The sequence below is a fragment of the Sesamum indicum genome, linkage group LG3 (assembly GCF_026168435.1).
Source record: "Sesamum indicum cultivar Baizhima isolate 11 linkage group LG3, ASM2616843v1, whole genome shotgun sequence".
Lineage (NCBI taxonomy): Eukaryota > Viridiplantae > Streptophyta > Magnoliopsida > Lamiales > Pedaliaceae > Sesamum > Sesamum indicum.
Window position 1 is genome coordinate 24,181,675 of NC_142659.1, and position 16,803 is coordinate 24,198,477.

Genomic DNA, 16,803 nt, shown 5'->3' on the forward strand with positions numbered 1-16,803 from the left:
CAAATTTCAAAAAGTTTACTCACTTGTTCTCAGTTGCCTCTTTTTATCATTTAGGAGCAATAATTATTCAGAACATAATATTCACCCATCTTGAAAATATAATAACAAAAAGATTTTATGAAAATAGATTACTATTAATTTCCCATTTAAAAAAAACTAAATATCAAATTAAACTTTTAAACAATTTAGATGCATAGTCAAAATAAAAAATATATATTTAAGAATTTATAAAAATAAAAAATTACATCGTTTTGTTGGTCTCGAGCATAGAAAAGGATATTCTTCCATTACTGATCAAATGATGCATTACAGATTTTTTGGAAGTTTTTCGATGATAATACTATATATGTATGTGAGAAAAGAAGGTTTCAATCGAAAAGGGTTAGTGGGAGAAATTTGATGCCAAAATCAATTATCGAGCATGCTCCACTAGGTAATTCGACATTTTGCTGACTTCCTTGTATGCTCGGATCCGATAATTAGGTTATGAATTCTAATACTATACACCAGTAATTGCTGCTTAAAAAAAAAAATCAAATCAAATCATTGGTGCAGAAAGGAAAGATGGGATATAATTTGTGACTAAGTAGCCACGTGTGGAATTGGGGTTTTGGATGGGGTCCTCCACACTTACAAACGGTGGTTACAATATCGTCACACTATTTTTTGGTAAAGTCAAAAGTGCTCTTCAATTGATAAGATAACTATATTTTCAAGTTTTTAGAATTTACATGAACTGATAAATTAATTTTATTTTTTTGAAGAAATATGTTAATTTATATATCTTATTCTTATATAATATATTTTAAAATATGATATATTATTTATTATATATGAAAGAAATAACATACCATAACGGCTAATTTTCCAGATAATATGCCGGAGCACTGGGGGCAGCTTGAGTTGGTTTTTAGCTTCAAAAGGCCAATACTATGCAATTTCAAGAGTGAATGGATTCCAGGGAATGTGATGGGATACGATAGCATTAATTTTTGGGAAATTACGGCTACGTATTACTAATTTATAACAACAACTACTCTAAAATATGGATACTAATATGTAGTGAAATTCATAAATAAAATTGAGTAGAAAAATGAGAAGTAGTGCGTCCTACGTAGGAATATGATGGGAGGATTTTGAGCCCTGATGTATATACAAAGTAGACGTAGGAGTGAGTGTTTTCACACTTATTCTTGTCCTATATGGAAGTTTATTAGTTAAATAAACTCCGTATATTGAGTTTAAGGAAATTAAAGTGAACATGGGGTTGTTCGATATGTGCGCTGTTGTTGATCGCTCGGCCCAGTTTTGTGTGTTAGACTTAGTCTCAGTATATATATATATTTTTTTTATGGCAAAAATATTTGAATTTATCTTGTATTAACCTGAAACTGTTAATTTATAGCACATGAAACCGCTGGTGATTTCTAGCTATTTTTTTATCATTTCAGGAGACTTTTTATGCTCGGATTTAATTATGTACTTAATGCCTTGCTGCTGCTAAAGTCTATAAAAAGTTGGTTCACCTTCACTGCAAAAACACCACCACAACCTGAAATCTCCTCTCTTCTCTCTTGTTTTTCCTCTAAAAAGTTCGAGCATTTGTTTTTCAAGTTTTCTGAAAGAGAACCTAATATATTTTGAATTGTTCTTCGGTACAATGCAATGCTGAAAGAACAGAATTGTCTTATTTTGGAAGAAATCATGTAGTACCCAGTGTATTAGAATACGAAGCGTCTAATTTTTTCAAGGCAAACAAAATAAATTTTGTGATTAGGTTGGTAATTTATTTTCGACCAGGAGTTACTATGATACAACACTCTTCTAAGTTTTCGATTTAAATTTCTATTATAACAACATATCTAACTGATTTTTATTTGTCTCAACGTGTTTATTTTATGAACTGGTTTCCAAAACTAGTACTATTATCTGATTGATTTTCAAAAATTGTTCTATGATTGCTTAAAAAGAAAAAAAAAAAGATATTTCCAACAAGAAATTACTATTTTACCTTTGTTGATGTTTTCTTTTAAAGAATGTTTGAATAAATGCAAAAGAAAATTTGACTACGGGAAAAGTAAATAATTCATATGGCATATTAATCTATAAAAACATCTTAGAAAAGTCTAAAATTACAATTTATCATCCAAAATGATATTTTGATTAGTTCACTTTGATGGAAAGCTAACGTAGGCTAATAAAATAGGCTCGTTATTAGACAAACATTAAAATAAAAGGGATATTCATAATTTTTCAAATAACAGTGAAATATTTTTAATAAGGTGATTGTAATATAAGGAAAGTGTGTTGTATGCAATAAAAAACAACATTATAAAACTTCTATCTCCTGCTAATCACTTTATACCATACATGTGGCTAATGTAAATGTATTACAGGGTATTCAATTAAAATTTATTTAAAAAATTTTATAAGCTAGTATATTTTATGAAATATTTTTAAAATTTATAAGATACTAGTAATGATAATTTTGTAATTAATTTGAAAAAACTTGTGGAGATATTCGAATAAGTTAGATAGTTTTTACATTTTCTTAAAAAAATTATAAGCTCCTAATATTTTATTTTTATATTTTGTAAGCTCTTCTTCGGAAAAAGAATTACTAGACATCTTATAACATTGTACAAACTCTCAAACATCTTATAAAACATTTAAAAGAGATCATAAGCTCCCTCAAACACCCTCTTAGATTACTATACTAGAGAAAGCAAGCTCTGATAAAAAATATTTTGGGTGGAGCAGAACGTCGAAATCGTGTAGCCGGACGGCTACGACTCTAAAAAACTCAACTCTACAATGTCAACACTTGAAGCGAGGGCAGATGGACAAAACGATTATGAGAATCAAAACGAAAAAAATAGCAAATACTACGAGTTTAATCTTCATATTCTCATACCACATCTTTCTCTTCAACTTTGTCCCTTGAGTCCTAAAATCTTGTGCCTGAAGGAAATTAAGACACAGAATATGAAGTATCACTGTTCTATGTAGAAAAGACTAAAGGATCTCTTATTCGTCAAGAGGATTTAGCAAGATGTTTTGATGAGTTTATAAGCTTTTATGCTATTATAGATTCCATATATAGTTCAAATCGAAAAAATAAGATCTTTCAACTGACCTGTGATCGGAGATTTTCAGTTTTATCAACGAGTAGTTCAATCTTCTCTCCACGGTCAAGAACCTATGTAATACAGAAATACAGTTACGAACAAGAGCACGAGCTTAAATAAGCAACAGGGAGTCACTATTAAAAAAGAAGAAGAGAACATTAATGATAAAAAGGGGATAATTTTAATATTATAACTAATTACATGCATTAAGCGACAAGAATTAATAGTGGTAAAGAATCTTACTAACAACAATTGCTTTGTGTTGTCAATATAAATGTCACTACTTTTTTACAATGTAAAATTATGCATAATTTGTGTCACTAATAATTATTAGGTTTAATTGTATTTTTAATCTCGTAATTATAGTCATTTGTCATTTTAGTCCTATAATTTGTTAGAATGTAATTTGATCCTTCACCAGTTTCGAATTTCACAATTTCAGGACATTGGTCAGAATTTTTTTCAAAATTGGCTGAAATTATGATGTCGCTTTTCATCCAAATTTGTCCTAAAATCACAAAATTGAAACATGTGAAGAACTAGTTTACAATCTTAACAAGTTTCAGGATTAAAATGCAATGATTATATTATAATCAGATACAAAATATTATCACTAAATATATGTTTCGAGCGACAATTTTAGGATTTACTTTGATACCTGCACTATAAAAAATATAACATTTAACAATAACTAATTATCATGATTAAAAATAAATAATTATAATACATAGTTACTGATCACATTCACACAATATCTGTCAATCGTAGTTTTTATGGGCATAACTAAAATGATAAATCAATTAAATTTTTATATTAATTTTATTTAATCATAGTCGATAATAATCCGTTATCACGACTTTTTCTTTTGTTGCAGCGGGTAATAAAAGCTTTATGGGGCAGGGGAACAGTGCAGGAATCTCAACATATATGTTACCTTCTCAATATTTTCCAACATCACACCTTTTACTTCAGACACCTGAGCCTTCACTTTAGCAAGTTGGCTAATTTCTTCCGGATGCTCAGTGCAATACTTCATATGCTCTTTCAATTTCGGTCTGATATAGCACCAAAAGGAGTTAGGGTGTATTTGGGTGACATTATAAGCTTTTAAGACATCTTAAAATGTTTGAGAAATTATAATATGCTATAAAGGATTTGGTACTTTTTTAGAAAAAGATCTTGTAAAGTGAAAAAATAAAATGTCAGGAGCTTATAAGATTTTTTTTAAAAAAAAATAAAGAGTTTTTAATTTATTTGTAAGATCTTAACAAGTTTCTTTAAATTAAGAGATAATTATACTCTCAATCCTCGAGGTTTGGTGTTATGGTACGTATATCTCATGTGGTTTGAAAAGTAACATTTAATACTCCTGAAGTTTGTTTCTATCTAACAAAGAGATATCACCATAAATCAAAATTTACCGAATTTGCTGATATAAACAAAAAAAAAAAAAATAAAAAATTCTTTTTACCTTCGATTGACTTATTACTGATTTATTGTAGGTCAAATACATATTTTTATGACCAATTACCCTTATACAACTTCTATATTATTGCACATGGAGAAGGTATATCTTTACCGTTATAAGGTTAATTTAGTTAGAAAATTTTTGTTTGACTTGCAATAAATTCAGTCGAGGATAAAATGTCAATTTTCATTTAGGTTTTTTGTTACTATTATGAAATTCAATAAATTTTGACTAGGAGGGCCTATTTTTTAGACGAAAGCAAACCTCAAAGGTATTAAATGTAATTTTTTCAAACTACAGGAAGCCTATACGTAATTACACCAAAACTTAAAAAAGTGGAGTGTAATTATTCCTTAAATTAACTACAGATTTGTTATTGCTAACATTTTGTAAGCTCTATATTCTTATTTTATCCAAAACATTCCACGAACTTATTATTAAAATAAAATTTAAAATCTTATAAACTTTAAAAATAACTTATAAGATGCACGAACTTGTAAAATTTTTTAAATAGATTTTGCCAAACATCCTCTTAGTTGACGATTGCCCATAAAAGAAGAAAACAGAGAATACTGACCCAAACTCCTTCTTCAGGCCATTGGATTTTGCAGCTGAAGCTTTCCCTCCGCTGTATTTCTTGTTAAAATCATCCTTGACACGCTCCAAAAACGCCATCGGTATTTGTCTACCGGCAGATTCAATAGCAACGACGCAATAGGCTAAGAGAAGAAACATAAAGTATATCCAATCATTGGTCCAAACACTAGAAGAAATGTAATTTTTGTTTATACTTAATTATCAAGTTTAATTATACTCAAACTCTTTTTAAATTACACTTTTTTCCAAAAAAAAAAAAGTCTTGAAAATTACACTTATTCCCTTTTCGAAAATTCTTGATTTACACTTGGCCGACTTTCGTTAAGCTTTGGACAAAAAATTATGATGTAAGCAAACAAATAGTTAAATAAATTTTTTATTTTGTCCCTCATTTAATATTCTCACATATATTTTTATACTTATAAAGGGAGATAAATAATATACATATAGAATGTGGTTAACATCATTATATATTTTCCTTCATAACTACAATTCATTACATAAAAATGTTAAATGAGGGTAAACTTAAAAATTTATGTAAATTTTTTTTACTAACATTAGCATCTTTCATTCAATTCATAACAAAAGGGGTCATGTATAAAAAATGAATATTTTGAGGGGGTGTAAATGTAATTTCAAAATTTCTTTTAAAAAAAGTGTAATTTCATATTTTCAAATGAGTTTAAGTATAATATATAAATAAATATATTTTATACTTATACATATAATATCAAATATTTACAATATTAAGTATATATAAGGGTATAAATATAATTTTAAACAAACAAAATAAAAAAAAAACATCCATGTAACACACCAACCACGTATTTTTGCTCCATTTTTGGGGAAAAAAAAGTAATTTATTATTATTTTTTTCATAAGAAATATTTTAAACATTCGGGGTAAATCCCATTTAACACATATATTCTCGTACGCCATGTACATTTTTCGATATCACGAAAAAGACCTTCATAACCTCCTTCTCGTCCAAATCCAATTTCAACCTTTTACAACAACGAATATTTAGTAATTATGTGTAAAACACACACACACATGCACATATTTTAGATAGGCAATAAGCAATAAATCAGTATACAAACACATATAAAATGATGGGAAAAAAACAGATGAAATCAAACTCGATGGCACGTGTGCATAAACAAAAATAGAAAGTAGGGTCATACTGAATCCATTTTCCACAAGGTAATTGAAGGTGTGGCCATCACAATTGTACGTGAATTTGTTGTTGGAAGCAGGCAGCTTCTGCAAGCATTGAGCAGCAACGGAGGTGAAATTGCCGGTGAATTCGGTGTAATCAGCCAGAATCACCGTCCCCCTCGCCACAAAACTGTAGATCAACGACTGCTGACCCATGATGCAAAAACCGATTCCTCCCTTGGTTTTTTTCTTGATTATTGCATGCGTCTGATGTGATTTCTGAAAGGAAATAACCCCAAAATGCAAGAAAAAAAAGGAATGAAGAAATTAAGATGAGCCGATCGAAATTGGAGAGAAATGGAGATCAGTTGGGGTTGATGAAAGAGGAGGCAATGGGGGGTAGTGAAAATGAATGGAGGAGAGGAAAAATGGGAAGAGAGATATGGAGCTGTGTGTTTATATAGACGAACGGTTGAAACGGAACGGGTGGGAGAGGAAGGGAATGCGTGACTCTATATATATACCAAACACACAATTACAAGTGTGTGTGTGTGTTCATGCAACCATAATAATGAAGTTGTACTTTCATCCCTAAAAGGGTATTAAGTAATGAAACGTTTTGCTCAAGAATGCACATTTAGATTCTTGCACTTTAATTTTTATTTTATTTAAATTATATATATAGATGTTTCATGTTTTGTTTAGAGAAAAATATACTTAATAAAATACAAGATGCGATGATATTTTAGGCTTAATTGCATTTACCGTCCCGTATATAAAGGATAGTGTTAATATGAGGATTGTAGATAGAGAGGTTGGCATTTAATATTATGGAATTAATTTTTTTCAGCAATTGCAGGACTACGGAAATCGAATTTTAAAAAGTGGTCTGAATTTGTTGAGGTGGCCAAATTTAGAATTTTTAAAATTGGGGGAAAAGCCGGTTGGGCAATTTTTTTGCTATTCATTCGCCGTATAAGCACTGATGTAGAAAAATTTCTTGCCACATAAGCAATGACATAGAAAAAAATGGAAAATACGTTCTTATTTGGGAGGTTTTAGACTTACTGGATATTTTTTTTTATCTTTTCTCTGCCACATAAGTACTTATATATAAAAATGAGGTAAAATTACATAAAAATAAACATTGAATTTTGTTTTATACTAGCTTCCGCAACATGCGCCTATGTGTATATAATAAATACCTTTACAGGATTGTAAATGTATTATAAATTAGAAAAAAAATATAGAACTTAATATATCAACTTAAAACAAAAGTAAAGTTAAAAAAATCAACTTAAATATATTATCAAAGCAATAAAAAAAATTATAAAGCCCACACTGAGTCTGAGTGTTAGCTTTAAAAGCAAAAGATCAAAAGAGGGGATTCGACGTTCGATCCATACTTTCGCATAACTATCTTCTCCCTCAAATTATCAAAACAGAAAAACACACTATCTTCTCCCCCTCTTCCGCTGCATTAGATTTTGTTTAGCACTATTTCCTTTATATATAGTAACTGCTGTTCGTACCATTTTGACAGAAAAAGAATCCTGGGTTTGTTTCGTTTGGCTCAGCAAGATGCCGTATGAATTGAATGAGCAGAAAAGTAAGTGAGTTTGTTTGTTATCCTCTTTTTTCTTCATTTTTTGGATACCTCCATCTTTTTCTTACCTTTTATCCTCTCTGGGTTTGGGTTTTAGCTTGATACTCTAGTTTAGTTACATGTACTTCTGCGGTGGTTTTTAGGTATATATGCTGCAGTGTAATCATTCTCTAATTATAGCCCGGGTTGGGATGAAAATTAGATTTACAGAATCGCTGATACCGTATTTGTCCATGAAGTTGATCTTGTATTATTTGATCATTGGTGCATGTTAATATTATTTGTAGCAAGATTTTGAGCAGAATAAGCGGAGGCGGGAGTGGAGTAGTTCATTTGAGATATTGGGACCTGGCGTTGTGTCTAAATGCCTAATTAGGAAAACAGAAGTAATGCCCGAACTATATTAATTTGGTCTTAAGCACTGGTAATTGTTGTCTAAGTCTCATAACTCAGGGTTAGTAAGAGTTTAATAGAAGTAATTAAGTGGCTTATTATCGCCTATGAAGAAGACCAATAAAGATGATGACTAGGTTCTTATATGTTTGGTGTTAGGTGGATAGCTGGTAGAAGCTCTACTAGGATGTTACAGACAGTTTTCCTATATAATATGTAATAAATCTGGTTATATTTAACTGGAAAAGAAAGGGAAGAAAGGGTTTATACGAAAGAGGTAGAATTGGAAGAGATGATACAACTTAAAAACGAGGAGAGAAGGAACACAGAGTAGAGAAGACAGAAGATGGAAGGAAACATGTAGGGAAGAGAATGAGAAAACACGAGTGATAGAGGAGGGCTGAGCAAAACAAAAGTAGGAATATAATATTAGGTCACATGTACAAGACCAACTAGGGCATTGGTTGTGGCCTAAAAGATATTTTAGAAAAGCTCATAAAGGTCCATCTATGCGCTAGGCCATAAAGGCCTATTCAAGATCCTAAGTCCTAACGACGCCATGGCATGCTCAATTATCTCTTAAATGTAACCATGTTAAGCTCTTTAACCATTGTTAGCCTACTATATGTATTCCTTGCCCCCTTATCCTATCTAGCTACTAATAGTGGTACACAACTGTCATTGTTCACACATCACGTGTAGATTGGTGGATCTCTCATAGTTGGTGCTGTTGTGCATGCAACCATTTATATGGTAAGACTATGATCTAAAGGAATGCTACCTAGGTTGAACGTTTTAATACCCTGTTATAAAACAAATGTTATTGTATCGCATTAATAATATTTGACATTTTTCATCCACGTTTCTATTGGAAACTTTAGAATAAGAATTTCCTAGGCCATACATGGCTATGACGCATTGCCACGCATATGATGGTGATCGTGAAATATGTATCTAAGACCTTTACCTTAAATGTTCTAAGTCAACGATCGTTGAGATAGGGATATCAATGATTTTGTGGAGACTTGCCCCCAGGTCTCATGAGGATGTTTTCATGGACATTGGTGTAGAGACACTAGAATGTGTGTGTGGATAGTGCTTGTTCACAACAAGTGCACTGAACAACTCAGTAGGAAACTCGCTATTGGGTGGTCACACCGAACTGAGAGTTTCCATACACAAGAATGCAAAATTAGCCCTTTGACTTGAGCCAACATAATGATCTTGTATTAAGTCTTTGTATTTTGATTTATTTTTTTCATCGAGGTGATCATAAAGGGCATGTTTTGGGTACAAACCAATCTGTATGGAGGTAATGACGGGTCTCAAAGAATTCATTGTCTCCTATGTTTTCTTTCTTGGTTATAAAATCCTTGGCCAAGGTATCACAATGGCTAGGCATTTGGTTCCTAGGTCTACCATTTAATCGAGAAAAATAAGGAATGATGCATAGTTATTTAGTCAATAAGGTTTAGACTAATTATCCATGTCTTGGACTCAATCGGCACTATTGATGAAGGGACTTTACTTGCATGGTATTCGTTAGTCTAAAGGTTTGCAATATTCATCTAGAGATAGGTCTTCATTACGTGTTGCTAGATGTCAATGACGACTAATGGGTTCTTGGAATTAAGGGGTTAACTCCAAAGACGACTAATTAATATGATTAATTAAATTGACAAGTGTTGTAATTAAAGTCACAAGAGTTGTGAACCTATAACCATCACTATCGATTAGTTAACATGTTGGTTAATCGTAGGACTCTACTCTTCCTATACGAGGAAGAGAGAAGCAAGCTAGCTACTATGATGCACTAGCGATATTAATTGACTAACTGGAGGGAAAGAATGAGTCAGTACTCTCCAGAGAGATATATCAACACTGACCAACTCCTTGGTTGGTTCAGGGGTATTCTCAAATGGCAAACCCTTAGGTCCCCTGTCTAGCTCCCATTATTGTATTTCCTGGTTCAATCTTCTTGTTCCTAGTTTTCTATGGGAATAAATTGTTATTCCCTTCCTCTATGGAGAAACTACCCTCCCAAGTCACAAGATAACAACCATTCCATTATCTTTTCTTGATTCGAGTCAAGATAAATTTTATCTAAGTCTACTTGGATGTCTAGCTATCAGATTGTGGCTTCATGTACCAAACATTTTTATATCGTGCATTCGTTATTTTTGTTGCAATAATGTGATGGAGAATGGCTGCGAGAAATAGACTTTCATGTCCAGTCTTCTAACTATTTATTGAATTTAACGGGAAAAAAGATAGTAAGTTCTCTCTATTTCTAAGGCAAAGACTCATGCAGACTGAAACAAACAACGGTAAATGAGAACTACCTACTTTGTCATCTACCCATATAGACAAAACAGCTGTGATTGCTAAGAAAGAGGTGTGAACCAGAGGCTACTTCCGGCCCCTTGCACAGGACCTTATGCCCCTAGCTCCATGGGAAGGGCTTGGATTGGGATTCTCCCACGTAAGATGATGATTCAGTGTCGTGTATGGAATATTTCTTTCTATTTTGTGCTCACTTTCACTTTTGAGCGTAGCTTTGTTCTATTCTATTTTAGTTGTATGAGAAAGCAATCGCCCCAAAGCACTCAAAAAAGGGTGTCTTTGGGAACTGCGGTGACAGAACACAACACGCAAATATATTAAGTGCTAGTGTAATAGTTAACGATGGTTAAGGTGGGGTTATGTTATGGCCTTGAAGCTTGGCCTTGAAGGAGCGTGGAAGGAGAAATAAAGAAGAGTTAGAGAGTATTCCTAGTTAAGTGTGGTACATGAAGAAATAAGTAAAGGAAAGACACCAAGGGATAAGGGAGTAGTAGAAGGAAGTGAAAGGGAGCTGTTGAAAGAGAAGAAAGTAATTGAGAAAGGAGGTGTGAACATGCAAGATAAAGTCCACATGGAGACCAGATCATAAAGATAAGGGATAATTATGCCGCCCTCCCCTGAGGTTTGTAATTATATGTAGACCCCTGTGGTTTGGGAAAATTACATGCAAAAAGATTGTTTGTGTCTAAACACTAATATAGATCCCCGCTAGTTAAAATTCACAAAATTTGAATTTGCTGATATTAGAAAAATTGAATGAAAATATATATGTTCTTTCCGATTGACTTATTACGTATTCACACGCTAATGTATGTGAAAGGTATATATTTACCGTTATAAGGAGAGTTTGATTAAGAAAAATATTTGTTTGACCTCCAATAGGTCAGTCAATCAATTAGGATTAAATATGAATTTTCATTCGATATTTGTGCTAATATCAGCAAAATTTGGTGAACTTTGACTAATGGACGGCATCTATTTGTTAGACGGAAACAAACGTCAGGGGTACTAGATATAATTTTTGAAACCATAGGGGTCTGTGTATAATTACACCAAACTTCTCATCCCTAAAGAGAAAGTAATGAAGAAGCAAGAGAAAATACTGAAGGATATATAAGCACCAGTAGGAGTATGAGGAAGAAGAAACGGAAAAGATCTCCAACCGAAGGAGAAGACTCCCACGATGGAAGAGATGTATGGATGTAAGATGAACAACATAGCACACAGGGAGGAAAGAGAAAAAACTTGCAGTATCATAAGTAAGTTATGCGCCTCATAAGCTTTTTATATCTATTTGTTTGAGGACTATGTTTGTTTACTTGATGAGCTATTTATGTGAACATGGTAGAATCTATTTACTTAACTACGGAGTTTTAGTTCATAAAACTAGAGAGTGGTACTTGCCCCACCAGTTAGGATTGAATTTTTCGACAAACTTAATGATAAAGTTCAAACCCAGACCTATGGGCTTGGATTTCAACCAAATGCTTATGAGATACATTAGTAAAAGGTCTTTTAGGCTGTATTGCTCGATGTGTTAGTAGTACTGTGAGTAGATGTAAGACAGATGAAATACTAAGGTGGTTATTTGTGAAACAAAATATGCATAGACTTTTAGAATTGAGTATTCTTATAAATTTGCTATGGTAGCAGCCAGCTAGAAAAGGTTGAACCAGAACTTCTAACTTGGTTAGGTATGCTACAAAGGTCATTAGATGCACTAGGTCTTCTTATCATGTGGAGTAAGTTAAGTGAAAAATTTTGAGGTTTTGTTGCATAATTTTTCAGAGAGGCTCAGACAGATAGAAGATGACCCATTTAGCCAATGCATTATTGAATAATATGCTTGAGCATTTACCCACCTTTTCTTCTGCCAAATGCTCGTAGTTGGAACTGAAAAGTTAAAGCATTGTTGAATAATGTTGATTGCAATCCTTAATTGATAAATGCCGCAGTAGATTCAGGATGATTGTCTCCTGATGCTCTTCTTTTTCTTATTCAGTTAAGTGCCCAAAGTTGAAATCTGATATTGAACTGTGTTTATATTGATTAATACTTGCAGAGGTTGGCCTAGGTCTCATTGGCTTTGGCATTTTCTTCTCATTTCTTGCCATAGTTCTGTTTTTCGACAGAGGATTGCTAGCCCTTGGAAATGTAAGGCACAATTGATGATTCACTTTCCTTAATTTCATCTCCCTTCCCCGCCCAATCTTCCCCCATCTTGTAGAAATTTGTATTATGGGTTCTTTTTTGTCTTTGCCACTAGATATTTTGGCTAACAGGTGTAGCCATTTTACTGGGTTGGCGATCCACATTGCAACTCTTCACAAACCGAAGGAACTATAAGGTATTTGTTGCAGGAAGAATGCATGCCAAAATTCTTAATCAGACATCTTGTGAAAAGTATGCATAAAATGCTATCTACATTTTGGATCTCAGTTCTTGTTCAGCTTTAGGTAGTAATTGACTATTTCGCTAATAAAGGAAGGAGTCTATTAGGTTCACTTGTTCTATATTATTGACAAAAAGTTACTTGTCTCATTACCATAGAACAGACTTATGGTTGTCTGAAAGAATCAATATCATGCAATTGGTTGTTGTGTTTTCCTTTTTCCCAGTATAATTGGTCTATCATGGTATTTGTAGATAAAAACCATTTTGTCTGGTATTTGTTGCTATTAATTACATTTATTAACATCATTAAAAGTTCAAAATGGTTTTAGCATCTTACTTATTGTTTTCTTTTTTTCTTTTTTCGGGTGTGGGGTGCCCTTTTTTCTTGAGGCATCTTCTTTGTTGGTAGATTATGCATGACTCTGGTCTTTTCTGATGTGAAAGTTATCAGCGTATTATTTGGTGGCAGTATGTATTTTGACACTTAGACCTTTTTATCCTTTAGATAAAAGTTTACGAAACTGGATTTGAGGTGGATGTAGATGTACTATTTTTTACTCACGTTCTTTTCCTGCAGGGCTCACTTTCATTCCTTCTGGGGATATTCTTTATATTTGTTCGTTGGCCAGTAGTTGGTATTCTAGTGGAAATATATGGTTGCTTTGTCCTTTTTGGGTAAGCAACCATGCTCGTTTTGTTTCATGTGTTTCCTCTCTTCTTCTATGTCTTTGGTGTTGATGAAATTCCTTCATGTGTTCTGTATTTTTCCTATGTCCTGCTCATAAGTACAATTCTACTGTGATGCAGTGGTTTCTGGCCCTCAATCAAGGTGTTTCTTTATCAGATTCCTGTATTTGGCTGGATTTTACAGTATCCCGCATTGGTGAGTAGTATCATGATAAGCATGCATGTACACATTTTTAGTATGCAGTGCTTTAGCAAATGGTAAAGCCAATTGGATCGAATCAATAGCAAACTATCCTCTTCAGTCTCTACCTAGGATTCATGTATAGGCCTCTCATTTTGGGTTGGAATGCAAAGAAAAATTTAGTAAAATAGCAAACATTTAGTGATTAATTTAGCTTTTATTATTTGTGTTTCTGCTATATCTGTATGTATATGCTATGTCAAAATGATAGCCATCTCCTGGTGCTTGGTTATAGTTTTGTGCTATAACTTTTAGGTTCACTAGAAAGGGCTTCAGCAGTTCAGTTCTGGTCGGCTCATTCTTATGTTTGAGGTCACATCGACCTGCAATATTGCTAGATAAAGCATTAGTCGCTTCACAAGCGTGTAAAGGACTTTGGGTGCTCTTAGTTTTATATATTTTTGGCGGTCACCAACTGCACGTGCCTGTATATGTACGTAGCTAATAGGGTTCCTGATGGAGAGTACTCGATAAAAGGTACTCAACCCCATGCATGTACCTTTTTTAGTTTCTGTGGCTACTACAATTTAAAGGCAAGCCGCAAGCCATCTGCTGAAGTGGACTTGTAGTGAGAACTGCTGGTGGTCCAGATGTCATGCTCTTTCCTTTGATTGAAACTGGACTGAAAAACTCGCAGAGGACAAGGAGGTGGTATTCCAAAATATATGCATCCTCTGCTGCATCGACCTATATGGTTGCTCATTGATTGAATTCCTATAATGTTTTTCTGGTTCTTCTCTTTGATCTTGCATTCTAATATGTTTCAGATTGAGGTTAGGATTAGTGACGCATTTGGATTTCCTTTTGGAGTCTAGCATTTGGCACGGATATACGGTTGGAAAACTAAGACAATTAAATGATGTTGCATTTATAAAATTCCTCCACTGCAATCATAACTGTTGATCCTTTTCCCTTTTAACACATGCACGGACATATATGCAGAAATAGATCCTGGAGGTGGAAACATTAACTCAGTTAGTGGCATCAACATTATTTGCAAACTCTTGTGCCATTCTCCAATAAAAGAAATAAATGGTTCTGAGTGAGATTGCCTATCATATGATTCTTGTTGATTTCATCTTAGATTGAAAAATTGTCCTGCTTATGATTCCTACTGTCTGTATAAGTTAGTTTCAAACTTACGTTGGTTGAGTAATGATATATGCTATTTTCCTGTCATTCTTTAATTGCCCAGTTATGAATAGTCAAAGCTTTTGTATATAAATTGCCTGTCAACCTGTGGATCATGTATCAGCTGTCTTATCCCCTGGAAAGGTGCTGGTTTTACCTCTTAAGTAGTCTATCCATAGAGTATTAGAGATGGATGCATTGACCCATTACATGGCAAAAGCTTCTTATGTTTGCAGTTTACTGGGAAATCAGCTTGTTATGTTCTTCTTCTCTTCTTCTTTCCTTAATTTATACACTTAGTGTCTCACCTTATTGGCTATGTTATACATCTTTAAGTTCACATTCTAATTGCTACTGCTCATACTTGATTCACTTAGCTTATTAATCAGTTGAGGGGGAGCTCTAACTGACTGCTGCTAAGTTCTCGGAATACATGATCGATCCTTGGGATCAGCGCCAACGAGTCATGGAACATGTGCTTCCCCGAAACTTCGAGATCGAGGTAAAGTATCTTGACAACTGGAGGGCCAGAAATTGCAGCCAACATTTATCCGACCAAACGATCTTGGCTTAATGATTCTGTAAACTTATTTATCATCCTATCCGAAGCTAGTCTTGGTGATGTCAAAGAGACACCAGAAAGAATCTCTAGGTTTAAATGGAATGCAGAACCTGGTCATGAAAAAGATTGATTGATCTTGTCATTGATTAGCAGTCTATGTCTACCGATTTGCTTATCAATTCCAATTTCTGTTGTTATCTTTGGGTGTAGGTAAGATTGATTGAATTCAATACATTTGAATACCAATCATAAATTGCAGAAGAAAATAAGTGGAAGAAATAAAATCGAAAAAATGTTTTGTTATATCTTAAATTCTGACATTCTTTCTGAAGAAATTCTTCAGGATTGTTGCAATTCATTGCATGTGATATATTGCTAAGGGAAAATTACATTTTTGGTCCCTCTAAAATACCACTGAAACCTGCTCTTTTTTTTTTTTTTTAAATCTCCCTTGCTTCATAAGTTACAATTTTGGTTCCTATAACTTGGCATTTTTTTAACAAATTACGTCCTTGCCATTAGATTTGAAGCGTTCCTGTGTAGTGAGCTTAGCAATTTCACATCAATCCCTGTCAAATAGAAAAATTGAAATTTCAATAGTAGTCATGATAGTCGAAGCACTCCAGCATAGTAAAAAATATAAGAAAAAACCGTCGAAAATATCTCAAATATTAACACTCAATGGAATATGGGTAGCAGCCTAAACATATATCAAAAACACTCTAAAGATAAACTGTAATTAGAAAATAGGAACAGCTAAAATAGAAGTTCTACAGTAAACATTACAACATTTAATTCAAAATATTGGATAAAAACATCAGCAAGTGAAGAAAATAAACAAAACCTTGACCAGGCGATCTTGTTCGAGTACTCATCATGTGATTCTAACTCGCCATCGACCTGACCCCAAACAACAATTCCCTTTACCTACACAAATAATCGAGAACAAAAATCTAGCAAGGCTTAATCAAATACACGAGACTGTAAAAGTAGCAACAAAGATCATAAAAAATTTATGAATCATAGTATTTGAATTCATTTTATGAGTGTTTTGTGGAATTAGAGAGAGAAAAAATAGTGATAAATAATTATGTG

General features: G+C 33.1%; 2 protein-coding genes across 4 annotated transcripts; one reads left to right on the top strand and one right to left on the bottom strand.

Moving 5' to 3' along the window:
- Positions 1 to 2,717: 2,717 nt before the first annotated feature.
- Positions 2,718 to 6,863, bottom strand: LOC105158652 (putative vesicle-associated membrane protein 726). The gene is made up of 5 exons (XM_011075473.3): positions 6,378 to 6,863; positions 5,174 to 5,315; positions 4,063 to 4,183; positions 3,137 to 3,199; positions 2,718 to 2,961 (listed from the first exon to the last, which is right to left on the bottom strand). The coding sequence occupies exons 1-5, from the start codon at positions 6,565 to 6,567 to the stop codon at positions 2,818 to 2,820; spliced, it is 660 nt and encodes a 219-aa protein (XP_011073775.1). The 5' UTR covers positions 6,568 to 6,863; the 3' UTR covers positions 2,718 to 2,817.
- Positions 6,864 to 7,702: 839 nt separating this feature from the next.
- Positions 7,703 to 15,905, top strand: LOC105158653 (Got1/Sft2-like vescicle transport protein family). 3 transcript variants are annotated; one of them, XM_011075475.3, is made up of 7 exons: positions 7,703 to 7,960; positions 11,680 to 11,952; positions 12,756 to 12,847; positions 12,960 to 13,040; positions 13,665 to 13,762; positions 13,895 to 13,970; positions 15,536 to 15,905. In XM_011075475.3, exons 2-7 carry the CDS (start codon positions 11,877 to 11,879, stop codon positions 15,554 to 15,556), a joined length of 444 nt encoding a protein of 147 aa, XP_011073777.1. In that variant the 5' UTR covers positions 7,703 to 7,960; positions 11,680 to 11,876; the 3' UTR covers positions 15,557 to 15,905. The 3 variants fall into 3 exon arrangements, with proteins under 3 accessions (XP_011073777.1, XP_088735071.1, XP_011073778.1); XM_088878945.1 differs by having other exon boundaries at positions 7,706 to 7,960; positions 15,524 to 15,905; XM_011075476.3 differs by lacking the exon at positions 11,680 to 11,952 and having other exon boundaries at positions 7,707 to 7,960; positions 15,524 to 15,905.
- The last annotated feature ends 898 nt before the right edge of the window (positions 15,906 to 16,803 follow it).